The 15819-nt window shown below is 41.5% G+C and overlaps 1 protein-coding gene across 7 annotated transcripts; it reads left to right on the top strand.

Annotated features, from left to right (window-relative positions):
* Positions 1-2672: 2672 nt before the first annotated feature.
* Positions 2673-13995, top strand: C7H21orf58 (chromosome 7 C21orf58 homolog). Of its 7 annotated transcripts, none has more exons than XM_031554062.1 (9): positions 4110-4322; positions 4744-4815; positions 6234-6291; positions 6783-6850; positions 7522-7665; positions 7738-7852; positions 9238-9368; positions 12108-12304; positions 13223-13995. In XM_031554062.1, exons 2-9 carry the CDS (start codon positions 4756-4758, stop codon positions 13236-13238), a joined length of 789 nt encoding a protein of 262 aa, XP_031409922.1. In that variant the 5' UTR covers positions 4110-4322; positions 4744-4755; the 3' UTR covers positions 13239-13995. The 7 variants fall into 7 exon arrangements, with proteins under 7 accessions (XP_031409925.1, XP_031409927.1, XP_031409922.1 ...); XM_031554064.1 differs by having other exon boundaries at positions 4112-4322; positions 7522-7662; XM_031554065.1 differs by lacking the exon at positions 13223-13995 and having other exon boundaries at positions 2673-4322; positions 11888-12200.
* The last annotated feature ends 1824 nt before the right edge of the window (positions 13996-15819 follow it).

The raw sequence follows: 15819 nt of genomic DNA, 5'->3' as shown, positions 1-15819 counted from the left end.
GAGGGAAAGGGAAAGGGAAAGGGAAAGGGAAAGGGAAAGGGAAAGGGAAAGGGAAAGTAGACCAGTAAACTATACAGGGATATTGGTCCAGAAAGTGAGAGAAGCTCCTGAGACAGTGCTTGGCCACCTCCTGCCCTATTAACCTTTGGCTATTTTCCCCCAGGAGCATTTCCAGGTGCCGTGACTACATAGCCAGGAAGCTAAGTTTCTTCCCAATCACTGATAGAGAAAGGGAGAGCCTGTACTATGAAATTTCTCAGTTTAAAAGCTTGAGTTGTTGATACATTCTGAGAAGTAAAAGGAAATTGGAGAGCATGGAACAAAGAATCTTCTTAAAAGAGAACACATCATGGCGTTTGCCCTGGCAATTGTGTCAAATTAGATGTATAGCTTGAATAGATTTGCTTTAAAATAAATTACTGCTTTTATTTATCATTGATAAAACCTGATTTAAATAACTAACAATAACTACATAACTCATGTTTTTTTGGGTTGAAAGCTTTTTGGTTTACTTGTACTTATTTATTTAAATAACTAACTTGTGCTGTATTTCCTTATATTCCTGTGTGTTATAATTTCGGATTTCTAGTGCTAGTCTAACTAAATTGCCCTCAGAACAGCAGTGTTTGAGAAAGCCCCTCTTGGTTAGGGTGTCTGCTGTCCAGTAGTCTGTCATCACTGGACTCAGAGCGCAGAATTCATGTTTTGTGCTGCTGGAGCAGCTTTGCCACGTGCATTTTCTGCTGGAGCCTCTCCTACCTGACAACTGTAAAAATTGTAGAGGTTGTTTACAACTTACCTCAGTTAGCAGTAGGACTAACAGTACTGTGTGAAGGTCCATCAGGTCACAGTATCTTGCTCAGAACTCCAGGAGCTACTGCAACCTATCTGCAAATGAATGGGCAATATTTACAGAGACTAGTGGTTTGTCACTGTCTTATAAAAAGAGTTAATCGTAAGAATAATTTGTTTCAAACTGGATTCACTGCTTTCGAAAATAATAGTAAAAAAGAACATTGCACAACGCACAATGGCGTTGAATAGCTCTAACTGTAAAACATTTTTACCCACATATTTAGCTTACAATGCAGACAGGTTTGGGTCTTTTTGTTTTTTTGTTTTTTTTTGTTGTTGTTGTTTGTTTTGTTTTTACAATATTTACAAGAAAAAGCATCCTCCTAGTCTGTTGAAAATGGTCTCTAACAGTGGAACAGCCTTCAGTTCTTCTGCTTCTGGTGTCAGCAAGTATGCTGGTCCACACAACATGGAAGCCAGGAATTAAGTGAAATGTCTTCAAGATTTCTTCTGCTTCAAGCTCCAAAGTGCAACGTGAGAGCTCTTGGCTGTTGAATTGCAGCATTACAATTGGCAGAGGGAGACAACTGATTGGAAGGAAATTACGTGTACTTGTCCACTAGTGAATTTCTCTTTATGTGTTTGTTTCTTTTTTTTTCCCCTTCTTTTAACCCTTTTAATAAATAAATAACTTCTTCTAAGAATAAAATCATAAAAAGTCTAACCGGTGGAACCAGAGCACAGGAGCTTATTGTCTCCTGATATTTCCAGGTGTGTCTGTTTGGTTCCTTTTCTAGCATGTTTTATTAAAATAGTAATTAAAATCAAGGCATAAAGTATCAAAATCAATAACAGACATCATAGAATTGTAGTCCTGGTTTGGAGCTCACCATTCCTGTATCTGGAGAGGGATCTGATCCGCCTGCAGTGTTCATCGCAACTGCTTTTGTAAATTGTTTATAAACACATTCTATGAAAGCCCATTCTGTGAAAGCCTTTTCTTACGTAGCAACTCCATCACTTATCATATTGTATAATTAACAATTTTTTTGCTTGTTTTCACAGGTTTTCATTTTCCTTATTAAGCCAAATGTTTCTTGCTCAGTCTTTTCAGACAGTAAAATAAATTGACTGTGTCCTTAATATTCTTTCATTTACATTGCTAATTGCCTCCATCTCATCATTTAATTAATAAATTAAACAATGCCCATTCTTCAAAGTTTTTCTCAGATCTTGTATTTTGTAAATCTACCATTGCTACCATCTTTTCCCCTGGACTTCCTTTCCCTCTGATGCTGCTATGTCTAAAATTAGACAAAGTGACTTCAAACTATGACTTCAGCACTGCTAAACAGAGCAGAATAATTACCTCCTGTGAGGTGTACATAATACTCCTGTTAATATTTTTCAGAATTAAATTTGTCTGGTTTTGCTTTTTTTGGATCTTCATGTTCATTTCTGATCCTGTTCTGTTCATGATGCACAGAAACACCTTTTGTACAAGGCCCTTTTGTGTGTGGCTAGCAGTCTGCTGGTAAGTCATCAGCAGGTTGGAAGATGTCCCTGTAGCAGGGATCCCACTGTAACCAGAGCATCCATAAGTTCTGGAAAGCATTTTTTAGCAGACATTAGATTTTCTCTGGGATACTGTCACATCAAGCAAAGGTTTCTCTTTCTGTCCTCTAACAGTCATCAAATTTACTTAACACTCTCAGTACATTTTTAAATAAATACTTCAGCAGGGCTGTTTTTGTCAAGCTTTCTTGTCACCCTCTATTCCTATTGCAATGAAGGGTTTATAAAATTAACTAATATTTTAAGAAACAATTAGTGGTAAAACATCTGCTCAAAATTCCTCAGTGATTAGAAAAGTTACTGTAAAGCCCCATCTGGGCAGGAAGCAACAGTTACTGCAGCATCAGTAATGACTAATAGCAGGCTTGTTGCTATTGTGGTTGTCCGGAGACACCAACTCAGCTCTTGCTTTGCTACATCACTGCCTTAATACTGCAGGCAACTCTGGTCACTGAGTCGCAGAAGAAATCACGAAATAGGAAAGTACAAAGAGAACTCACTAGGAAAAACATGAGGCATACAAACAGTCAGACAAACTAAATCTGATTGAAATTGCAACTGTTGAAGAACCTTCTGTGGGTGGCTGATGATGGAGTTCAAGAGATGGATGTAAGAATCATCCTTGTGGGCACTACTGTTATGCCCTCCCAGCCTCTTTCTCTTGACTTGTGAAATCAATGAAGAAGGAAAATCTGCCATTTGAGGAAGAACAGAAGATTCTCTAGCTTAGAGAAGTGACATCTGAGCAGGCATGTGATGATTCGGGAATGTAAGCCTCAAACCATAAGCATAAAGTGCATGGAGAACAGTAATAAACTATGTTGTATAACAGAAAGTTTTTAGATCGTAAATTTAGAAATTTAGATTTAAAACAATCTAAATGCAAATCTTTCCTTTGTTTCTTTCTTTGCCTAGGTAAACTTCTATACTTAAAACCTTTATTTGCATAACAAGGCCCATGCTAAAGTTAAGTTACCTAGGTAACTCCTTATCAAAGATTGTTGCAGATGACAAGAGGATAAAGGGATCAAAAACATGAGTTAAAGTACAAAAAACATCCCCAGGTTTTTTTTCTATAAGCCACAGACTGTTGGCAGGTGAGAGTTTTCTGTTCTGCCTCATTGCTCTTAGTTGCACAAGTGAGCCAAAGCAAGCTGAGCCCCACGTATAGCAAGGTGCAGCTATATTTGGAACCCCCATATCACAGTTACTATAATCTCAGCAGCATCTGTCTGCCTGTGTACTTTTAAGGACAGATTGTACACACATGCTGAGTGGGTCACAGCTGGAGGAGGTGATCTCTGCTGCTCCCGCATAGCTGAGTAGAATTGTCTGTCTGCTCCTTCAGCTGCCTGCAGGGTCTCAGCTGTGGCTTTACCATGGCCTTTGAATAAGGATGGGATTGTAACTTTGCTTTCCTAGATGCAGAGCAGAGTATATGTAATTTGTTTTTTTTCTCATGCCTTAGCATTGGTTTTATTGCTGTCGGTGACAAATGTTGCTTTGCTTTTCATGCTGGAAGGAGAAGGTACCGCAGAGACTGCTCAGGAGATGGTAATCAAAAGGATGTCAGAACACAATCTCTTTGCTGTTTTACTCATCCTATGATCAGTTCCAGCTATTCTCCTTAACTCTTTCAAAATTTTTTAATTACTATCTGATCATGAAAATCCAGATGAAGGGCCGTGTCAAAAGTGAATGGACCCTTAGTAGTCCAATAGGTATTGTTAAGATGTATTAATCAGTCAGATCATAATCTGACCTTTGGCACTGGGCTTATGTTAAATATGTATGTGTACAAAGATTTTGTCTTTTTTTCCCCCCATCTCCTAGTGTGCCAAGCATTTTCTTCACAGAGGGTAAACAAGTACCTGCACCTGGAGATTAAATTGTTTATGCTGTGGATTGGCATTACGAACTTAGCAACCAAAGTACAGGAACTAATCTGAAAGGTATGTAGAAGACTACACTAACAACACAGAGGCTTAGAGACACTGCCAGTGAGAAGTTAGCAACCATTAAGGACAGGCAAATACTCAAGCTGACCAACTGTTATGTGGCCATTACAACCTGCAGCACAAAAACACATTGAGAGAAAAAGCAACAAGATCTGTGTCTTTGTTATTGTGGTACATATCTGTATTAATTTTTACCTGACAGCGAAACTGAAGCATTTATTTTCTTCTCTCATTTCTCCCAGTCTTGGGTTTTGAGTTTTATTGTTTTGTGGTTTGTTTTGTTTATTATTTGTTTGGTTTTTGTTTTGCTAACAAAATTCTTCTATGAAGATTGTGGAGTGGAAGAAAGGAGCACTGAAAACTTATCTGCATTTGCTTAGCTATTTCATATGCTCACACTTGCCTGCTCTTTCAGAAGACTACTACAATGACAGATCCTTCAGTGGTGGATCGTGTGGCCCAGCTAAAATTCAAACTCCTAGAAAAGGTAAGTTAATAATTCCACAGTGGTCACCTTTGCTCTGCTTTTGTGGCTACAGTCATTTAAGTATAAATAAACACTGTGTCTTAATCATATTTCTACGGAGAAACAAAAAGGACCTGCAGCCAGCTGAGAATCTTGTTCAGATGCAGAGCAAGTTGCATCTGTAGAAATATGATTGTTTAATATACAATTAAAATTTAAAATACAGCTATCCAAAGCGGAGTAGTTTGTCTTAGATGTGGCAGTAATTTGAGGACACATCTTTCACCAGTATGGAAGTAGGTAGAACTCAGGAGCCAAAAGTATGCTTGTGCTAAGGAAAAGCTCTTCAATTCTGAGATCAGGTGGGCACGAAGTCCATCTGGTCCCTAAGGATCAGAAAGTTTAACATAACAGCACGACTGTTTGGGAAAGAGACTGGCCCAAGCAGGGCAGAGCCAGAGAGTGTGGCTGGGTTCAACCAAATGTTCAGATTCATCAAGCAAGCATATAGCATTAAGGAAGGCCCAAAGTCAAGATGAAAGGTATCTGCAAGTTGGAATCAGAGTTCCTGAAACCCATAGCCAGTCACAAGCTTAGTACTGCATAAACTGAAGACCAGTATTTGTTCAGTATAGCCTAGACAGGACCTGAAGATCTAGAACTGAGATTATAAGGACAGCCCAGCATGTGGGCAGGGGATATAGATGGAAGTTCCAGATGAGGCTGATCAGAGCCACTTAAGATTATTAGTGCACTGAATACCCAAAACTCTAGAATCAAGTTCCCCATGTGTTCTAGCTCTCTGCCCTACAAAATAAGTGATGCATAAGTCTCCTGATTCACTGTGCTATCAGTTCCCATGTCTGAGATGGCCAGACCAGCAGGAAGCATGATTATTCTTTTGCTGCGACTAAATTTATAGTGAGACTGTAGCAGAAATGCTACAACATGGCTTGAAACAGCAATCAAGCACCTGGTTGCAAGGCAGGGCCAGCCCAGGGTAGCTCAGGTGCATACAATACACCTTGGTGGCCAGAAGGGGTAGAGCCAGGATCCACCCATTCCCAGACCTTATTTAAGGGTTGGTAGTGGAGGAGAAAGCATCTGTCTTGAGATCCTTGCATACCTGAGGTCTTCTAGAGGTAAGCAGCTTTTTTTCACCTTAGTGTCTACTGCTGTTACATTTGAGTAAATCTTCGCTCTCTGCAGCCTGGAGTTTTGTTGCTCTACTGTTACTGTTGCATTTACCATTGTGTTCTATGAGACTGTTTGTAGTTCTGTGGGGTTCTATGCTTCTTACAGACCTTGCTAGCTGTGATTTAGTAGAACTGTCCCTTGTTTCCACTTGTGATTTATTTTCTCTATCCCAAACCTATTTGAATTGCTATAAGCTTTTCTGCCTAACTCGCAATTGGTTTTCTATGTGTTTTCCCCTTCAGAGACTAGAAAATGAACAGAAGAACCTAGAGAAGATGGAGTTACCTCTCCCTACAGCAAGTAAGAGAGAAGCATTTGTTCTGGTTATGGACTTGAAACGGAAAGGGCTTAGTGATGCTTTCAGTCATGAGTTCCTTGATAGATCACGCTGGGTGATCCCATATCCTCTCTAAAAGCCAATACAGGCCTCTGGCTCTGAGTGCTTAAAGGCCAGCAGTCTTGGTAGTTGGAATTTACTCTGTTTCAGCATCTGTGGCAGGGACACTTTCTGGTGGATGAGAAGAATGATCCAAACTGATGTCAGTACTGTCTTTGCTTGATCCAGGCATCTAAATCTGTATGTAGCCTGGGGAATAAGAAATTGCAAATGTAGTTTTCAGTGAAGCATGAACAGCAGTGATAATCTGTATATGAATCTCCGTCCTAACCAAGCTGGTACATCTTAGAGGAAACTCCTAAAATATCTTCCAGAATTAATCTCATAATGCAAATGTTATAGTAATCTTATTCTTGCGATCCTTTAAGAATATAATAGTCTTTTCCTCTGTTAGGCAACAGACAAGAGGATATGCTTCAAAGTGCCTTGAAGCAAAGGAAAAATCTCCTGCAGGAGCTTCAGGTAAGAGCAGTACTTGTTGTCAAATGTGACTGTGTAAGGTGTGTGGTTTAACATGATGAGTGTAAGAGTAGAATTTGAAGGATGAAATCTCATGTTACTTTAAACAAGCACTGAGCCTTTTTTTTGTGAGAAGTGTGGCTCTCAGTAGAGAGATGGGGAGAGGCTGGTGGGAAGCTGAACAGGACTTCCTCCACATTAGCACACAAAGCCTGCACCCACCTCGGTCACCTAGTGTGTTGATTCTGTTTGTTGTAAGCTGCCATATCATAAACTCTCTGGATTCCAAAATGCAATCAAAGTACTCTTTAATGTTGCCAAAATAGGGACAGCTATTACTTAAGCATCATATGTAGAGAGTATCAAATATTAATGAAATATTTTCCTAGACTTTCAGCAGTTTGTTCTTCACTTCTTTCCACTCCCACTTCTACTGAAAACTGTATACCCTCAAGATATGCAGGAAAAAACACTTGTTTCAGCTCTGACTTCCCTTCATGCAACACTCACTTGTGGTCTGCCTGTTACACAGCAGTTTCTTCAGGAGTGTTGTAGGTGAGGAAAGCTGTACTTTGCTGCAGATTCCCAACGGCTCAGCCTATTTAATGAATGCAGCAATACTGCCAGCCTTTCTGTGACCAGATTTTCTTCAAAGAAGTTACCTGATTTTGCAGGAGCAGCACCTTCTGGAAGAGCTGTCACAGCCTTCTGCACCAGCTGGGGGACAGTATAGGAACTATAGTGCTGGTCCCCCACACATCTACCAGATACCTTTTCCAGCACCTCAAGCTGAAACACCAAGGATTATCCAACAGGTGGTAAGGATCATCACTCCTAGGAAACATTGGCCAAATCCTGCACTGACTTCTCCGTTTTCCTTTCTTATCCAGATGCCTCCTCAACCTGCCACTATCATCCAGCAGCTCCCGCAGCCACCTCCACTGATAGCACACATCCCCTCTGCCCAGCCCTTTGCACATCCTCGCTCTGGAAGCATTAAAGAAGGTACCATTCACTAGGACTAGCTGTCAGCTCCCACTACCAGGAATACCCAGAAAAGGTACCAGGTGATACTCACAAAAGGTGCCACTGCAAAGGGAAGAGGTCAGGGGACCTCTTCCAAGCATCCAAGTCAGTGATGTGGTCTGTCAGTGATGTGCTCTGTCACTACTGGGCTGCTGTTGGGACTGTGGGAATTGCACTCTGCAAAAATAGAGATGAGTTTTCAGAAGCTTTTGGACAAATTCTTCTTGCTAAAACAAAAGAAATGGGACTATAAACTCAGCAAAGCAAAGTTGAGCTGTCAGAAAAGCTGAGGGAATTAAAAGCTGCTCAATCCAAGGCGTTGAGTTTACCAAGGTCAAACTCATCCAAATGGATGATTCTAAAATTCACAAACAGGCTTTTAAAATCCATTTTTTAATTCTTTTTGTCCCATCTTAAGCTGCTGTTCAATTTCCTTAGAGCAGTGTAGGCTTTAAAGTGCTGTTTCTGGGGGGGGAGGAAGGGGAAGGCAGAACAGCTGAAAGTGTTATTTCAAGTATAGTACAGTGCTAAGGACAAGAGGTTTTTTTTTCTGAACATAGATGCAACTGTGAAATGATACCTGAACAAAAACTTAGGTTGACTTCCCTGGCTCATCCCTCAGTCAAAAGGGTTTGTTATATCACAAAGAAATATCCAGTTACTAAAGTGCTATGTTTCTCAATTATTTCTTAGTTTAAATGGCTGGATTTACTCAAATAGTAGTTTATTTTTGTAAATGAACTAGTTCAAGCTCATGCATTACTTTTCTGAAGTTGATATATTTAAAATATCTTTGGTATGATCAATTAAAAAGAGTTGCTTTGCTTTTCTTCCTCTCCTTCCCCCACTTAATACAAAGGATGTGTACAGTGGAACTAATTATGATCCAGCATTATGTTAAGTGGATGTGATGCATACGCAGTGGACTCTCAAGGTGGCACTGCAATATTATGTAGAGCTGAGGAAACCTCTAACGTGGAAAATGATTATCTTGAACCAAAGCTGTGGAGAGTGCCACATAGCTCCAGCCCATGTTGGAGCAAGTGAGAGCTCCAGTGCACAGCTTTTCTCCAGCCTGCCAGTGATTGTATCTACAGGGATGGGCTTGCAATGGTACTAACAGAAGATGCTTCTCAACAGCAGCTTGTTTGTGAAGGGTGGGGGAATGGGAGATCTGGTGTGGATGGTCTTTTGCACCATCTGGGCATGTAATGCTAATATTTGCATGTGTCATTTTCAGCCACTGCATCTCAGCTGCATTCATGAGTTTGCACCCTGGAGGGTAGTTCCTACTGAGATACCTCTGCTGCTTGTCTGTTGCTAACAAAGCTCTTACTTTCTTCATTTGGATGACTTCTTCCCAGATATGGTGGAGATGATGCTGATGCAGAATGCACAGATGCATCAGATCATCATGCACAACATGATGCTGAAGTCTCTCCCACCGATGGTGTTTGCACAGCCTGCCAGACCCGGCTATCCACTACTTCAGCAGGTAGTGTTACTGAGTCCAAAGGGCATCTTTGTTTGTGTAGGGCAATAGTTGTTATCCTGGAGTGTGCGAGGACTGGACAAAAAAGTTCTGCTGCCCAGGGTTTCCTGGAGGTTTCACATAGGTCCTTACATGTTGCTAAGCAGGACTACAACAGAAAATGTTTCACACACCAGTGCAAACTGGATTCAGTCTGGCTCTGGAATGTATGTACTAACAGACATGGAACAGATCTACACTGAGCATCTGCTGCTGCACTTGGGAGCCTAACTCCTGTTGACTATTGCTGAAACTTCTGGTACAGCATCTGTAATGATGTCCCCAGGTGTCTTCAAAGTCCCAGTAATTCACCTCTAGTCAGCACGTAGCAGTATGGCTCAATTTCTGCCTGTTCACTGCAGGCAACAGGGGAATACTTGTTACAAATCCTGTAACTAGTGAAATTTGACCTGGTGGTTCAAAACCAGCTGGATCTGAGGCTCAGATTTTTGTGGTCACACTTGATTGGCTCTAGTTACTGTCTCTCTGTAAATCAGATATGTCCAACCTGTGGAGCAGCCTGAGCATGCACTCATTGCTCAGCAACAACTGAACCATCATATGCTGCTGACACAGTGGTGACAGAAACCAGGGTGTGGGGAGAGCAGTGCTATGCAGTGTTGCCTCAAGTAATAGCAAATAATTGTATGCATTCTGATACATTGGCTAAACCCAGGGCTTGGAACAGTGAAGAGTATGCAGCTATGCTTTCCATTTTGATAAAGGAATTAGAGAACAGGCTTCAAAAGAATTGCAGAAAAAAAACCCTCTTTTATGTTTGCAACTCCATTTTCAGTCAATATGAGCACATTACCTAGAAATTTTTGAAGGGAAAGTGTGGAGTTGCGATCAGATACTCAACTGAAAAATCTGATTGTGTCTCCTTACCAAACTTTCGTAACCCCTATTTTACTAGAGAGAAATATCCTTTCTTCACAATAACAACTTGTTCATGTCATGACTCTGGCAGTGCGTAGAATTATTGTCAAGGATGGAGTACAGGAAGAGTAATAGTTCATAAAAAAAAAAAAAATCTCTGAGCATCTTGAGACCTCACTAAAAATTGTAGTAATTTCCATCAAACCAGAGTGGTGCATTAGTTTCACAAAAACAAGGCCAAATATCCCACTAGTTCTGCTTTTGTTGCTCTCTTTAAAAAAGTTTGATTTATTTTTCTTAAAATATTTTGTTATTTATATATTAACAATATTGTATGTATTACAAAAGGTACTCTGAAAGTAGTGCCTCCTGTTTTATGATGTTGGCCTATGATGTCAGAGGTGAATGTTGGTAGTATGGGAGAAGAGACAGCCTTCTACCAGTATCCTGTTACACATTGTTACCATTTGACAGATAGCAGCAGAGTGGTGTTCTGACAGAATGGTGTCTGACCTGGAAGTACATCTAACATTGAATTTCTCCATGTGCAAAAAATGGCACCCATTGACATTCATCAACACTTGCTGAAGGTTTATGGAAACCAAACACTGGATGTGAGCACAGTGAGGTGGTGGGTAGTATTCTTCAGCAGTGGCAATAGTGGGTCACCTCTGGTGGTATAGATTTCTATGAGTACAGCATGCAGGTTCTTGTTCATCGCTGGAGAAAATGCATAGCTAATAATGGTGACCATGTTGAAGAAGTGTTTTAGAGCTGAAAATTTGTCCTATCAAAGGGTGTTATTGTGCTCTTTGTGTCTGTTGTAATTTCTGTGGAAATAAATAGGAGGCATTACTTTTAGAGTAACGTATATGCGGCCCAAGACAACTCCTGCTTGCTCAATGCAGCCCAGGCAAGCCAAAAGGTTGGATGCCCATGCTGTCAATCAATGACTAGCAAGGTCAGGAAGGACAGGTTTTATAGATATTTGTTTTTAAATCCTCCTAGGGTTTTTTCCAAAACACAGCAAGTACTTAACAAAAGGTAGGTAATTTTGAACATATTCTTAGCTGCACAATCCCTATGCTATTTTTTAGCAGGATGCTGTCTAGCTCCTTAGTCATCTTAAGTACTTTGGAAAAATGTATTTCTAGTCTCTACTCTGAAGCATTTACTATCAAAGCAGCAAAGATCGTTAGTCTTTAGGGACTAGGGATATCTCTTGTCTTGCAAAGTCTTTCCCTGTACTTTTTCAGCCTCTCTGTTTTCAAGCTGATAATGACTTTTCCCCACATTGTGAGAGAGATTTCTCTTCTTTTTCTTGGAAAATCAAAGTAGTGAGATAGTAAGAAACCAACTCCCATACTTCTGCAGTAGTTGCCCAGTTCATTCACACCTTTCCTACCTGCTACTTATGTAAGGGCAATAAATAGCTTAATAGTCCCTGTGGCCCACATTAAACCGTGCAGTGAGAAACACAATCTTCCATAATCCATCCCTGTGACCTGTGCAGCTGGGAGCTGACAGCTTTTGCACCTGTTGAGACCAAATGTCTGCCTGAGATGGAAAGCCTTTGGTAGCAGCTGCTTGCTCTCATGTTTCAGGGTACTGACATCTTGGGAGGCAGCACCATCACAGCCAGCATGCAAGTGATAAATTTGGTATGGAAATGGAAGGCAGCGTTGGTATTTCCTCAGAAGTGTCAGAACTGTGCTGAGCATCACCTCAAGTGAAAGGGAGGCAGCAGAGAGACAGAGCATGTCCCTATAGTCCCCCACCATCCTTCCTAGGGCCACCAAAACCCCTTTGCTTATCTCCATCAAGGACTTGCAGCTCACCACTCCTGTGGCTGTGAAAGCAGATCGACCCTGGCTGTCTGCAGTGCATCACCACCACCACTACTCTCCCCCAGGGCTGCCCCTGCGTGCCATACCTGCTGGGCTCCTGATGCCAGGTGAGGGACGGTCACCTGCATCCTCAGCCCAGTGTTGGACCAGCAGCATGCTCCCAGCTATGCGGATGTAAGTTGTTGGCTTGCTGTGTTATGAACTGTTCAGCCTGCTGAGTAGGGGCTGTCTATGCTTTGCATTCAGGCTGACATTCCCCATGGGATTTATATTCTTACAACACTGCTGAGATCCTCAAGTGGAAGTGAGTAGATTGCTCCTCCTAAGGCTCACTTGCCTGAGCCTTCCCTGCACCTGGAATCTTGACCTGGGCTATTTTCTAGTGCAAGTAAATGACACCAGGGCCTGGTGCTTGAATGAGCACACGAGCAGACCCACTGCTCAGTGACCCGCAGCCTGCTAATGGCAAGGTGTTGTGGCTTAACTAGATCTGAGCAAAGAGCACAGTGGTCTTGCTAACTATGTCATGAGGAGTCAGCAAAAAAGGCATGGAAGCAGCAGTATTAGGAAGTTCTCACATGCTGAAGGTGGGACTTTCTTCAAAGGCACTGTGCTAGATCATGACTAGGTGTCTGGGGACTTTAGGACAGGGAATTGCTGCTTTCATGTCTGTGTTACATCTTTTCCAAAGGCTTTGTGAGCAGAAGGAAAAGATAGAAACACATCCTCTGGCATGGGGAACCTACCATCATGGGTATCTGTATGGCCCTCTTTAGCATGGGATTTGGACTGCTGAAAAGATTCTTTAATTAATGGAATTGCAGGGGCTATACATTTCTACCCCTTCCTCTTTTACATGCTTTTATAACCTCTACTGATAAAGAGCTCTTGGCTCCTTCCAGTATCAGTGCAATGAGCTGTTGCTTAGCTGTTTCCAGAAATCAGTAAAATCATCTTGTCGCAGCTTTTAAGCTACCTTTTCCCTCTTCAGCATGAATTATGAGATCCTACGTATCTTTGTTTTTATGCAGCTGTGACAAGCATGTTTGTTGGCCTTGTTGTGTTTGGTAATAGCCATTTTTCTTATTGCAGATGGCCCACATACTGATAGCGTGTGTTCTTCTGAAGGTGGACAATTGCATTGCTGAGTTCAACCTGTTTTTGAGCTGTTATTAAATAATCTGATGGTCCGTGCATCTGCAAATTATCCATACAATAAATGAGCAGAGAAAGACTGGAGATCCACAGAACAAATGTACCACATGCCTGTAGTCTGCTCACCCCTTTCTACCAGTGCAGTTGTTTCATCTTCCAAACCCAGAGCAACAACAGCACCTCTCTTTTGCCTTCTTTCCAAAGAAACAAGACATCTTGTCCCAAAGAGCCTCAAAGTGGTCCTGGGACATGAAATAAACATAACACTAGTATTGTCTAAACTACTGCAAAGGAGTGTGGCTCACCTTCAGGACTGAGTACTTCGGAGAAATGCTCCTTTGCCCCCTTCATGGGGGTGGGGGGGTAATGGAGACTAACCCAGATTTCATGAATGGAGCTCAGTTGCCAAAACTCATCAACCAAAGCATTCCTCTTGTAGTGGGCTTACATGGCAAGGTTTTGGTAGCAGGAGGGCTGTAGAGTGACCTCTGAGAAGAGCCTAAGAGCATGTAATTTTTTGGTAAAGAGCAGCACTCTGCCCTAATTGCTTTAGATGGGCTGACAGAGATTGTAGTATTTAAATAAATAATTTTCAGTAGGGAAAAGAAGAAATAAAGTAGCTCCTCCAATCATCACATCTGATCATCTCAGTGGAACATTACTACCCTCAGATCTGCAGTGTTCTGCCCCAGGAGGGCTCTCAGTCTCTTCTGAGCCTCACATCCATGATGCTACCCAAGGTTTTCTTTTCAAAGAGCTGTTGGAGGGTGACTTCAGCAGCCTGAACTTGTGTATATTTCTATATTTCTCAATCTTTCTCTTGCATTATCAGGGTTTCACCTTGGGGAAAAAAATGAAAAATAATTAAAAAAAAAAAATTCCCCAGGTCCTTCCTTGAATATTGGCATGTGTTTGTTTGTTTCCTAAGGAACATAAATCACACTTTTTCCTTTTTTATTTTTCCTACTAATTTTCAGTTGCTATGCATTAAAACCCATGCCATCCTGTTCCTTTGATTTTGTTTTAGAACTCAGGAGACCCAAGTTGTAACTAAGTGATGAGCAACATCTTTCCATCAGCAGCTTGATTATGTTTAATAGAGAAAGAAAAACCATGAATTAGTAGCACCTTTGCAATGTCTTCCCATATTCGCCTGTTTTTAAACTGGGGTTTTCTGCTGTAGGAATAAGGAGTTTGGTGACCCCGAATGCTGCCATGGTTGTTGAAATATTCTTCCAAACTAAAAAGAACATATTTCTATATGTGAATTTTTTCCTCAGTGCAGTTTGAAGCAAGTCTGAGGAAGATATTTGGAATTATTTGGCTACCCAGGACAAAATGTGTTGCACCAGGCATAGATAATCCCTGACAGGTGAGGTTTGATCCCATTTGCCAAGAACCATTTTCAGTAAGTAAGCAGATAAGTGTGACAGAAAGGAGCTGATCAGTACCATCTTGGAAGAAAAACTTTTAACCTGTATGAGTGCTCAGAGTTCCCACTGCACATGTGGCTCTTGGTGAGAGGTCAGCCCAGCTGTGGACATTCCTGAAAAAATATATTTTTGGCAATGTTTCCTATGTCCCTCATTTTCTGTCCTCCATGAATTTACAGAGGTAAATCACCCCATCATCATTAATGAAGACGTTACAGAGGACCAGATCCAGTATTCACCCCCTAGGGTACTCCATTCATTACTGACCTCTCCCCCCAGAAAGAATCAAAGTTGCAAACCATTGCTAAGGTTGCTTGTGCAGCCCTGGTCCAGCTGTCTGAGAAGGCAGTTTTACAAGACCAGCTTTAGCAACATGACTGTACACTGTGTTATCCTCAAGAGTCCAAGAGTTAACTGGTATATTTTAAGGGCTGTTATTAAAATGGTAAGCCACAGTGGTGGAGCAATCTGTAAAGCTTACAGGACAAGTGTTCTAAGAGTAATATTTCCACATAACTGTCACTGCTGGAAGTTGATGCTGTCTGTGCTCTGAAAACAATTAACAAATAATTTTACTGCTATTTACTATGCAGTATTACTTCTATACTATTACTTCAGAATCTACCCTCTCCCCCCTGTTGTGACCATTTGCTGCATGAAGGCCCTGTGAGATGAAAAAAAGGCTTAAAAACAGAGAAGGGTGATTTAAACTTGGCACTAGGAGAGCTCTGAAGCATGCATGAGCGATAGTGTGTTGAAACAGGTCATCTACAGGGTTGTATAACCTACATTCTGTGGGAGCTGGAGGTCAAGCAGACACAGGGCTGAAGGAGAGCTGATCCTGCCTTGGGCAGGCTTTTTAGGTCTCTCTTATCCGGTGGGTATGTGTTAGTCAATTAGCTTGCATGGGTCAAATAACTATAGCATACATCAGAAAAATCCTACAGAGCATCTTCTGTGGCAGCAAGTTTACATGCAGTGTCAGTGCATCAATGGGCTTTAATACCGCTGATCAGCCCCACCTGGGCCCCCTCCCAGGGCATGAGTTTGAGGGTGGGCAGCAATCCCTTTAAGCTGGGCCTGTGGCTCTTTCATGATATT

This window comes from Meleagris gallopavo, chromosome 7 (assembly GCF_000146605.3).
Source record: "Meleagris gallopavo isolate NT-WF06-2002-E0010 breed Aviagen turkey brand Nicholas breeding stock chromosome 7, Turkey_5.1, whole genome shotgun sequence".
NCBI classification, from domain to species: Eukaryota; Metazoa; Chordata; class Aves; order Galliformes; family Phasianidae; genus Meleagris; species Meleagris gallopavo.
The sequence above is the reverse complement of the archived record's forward strand: the minus strand, read 5'-3'. Positions and strand labels throughout refer to the sequence as shown.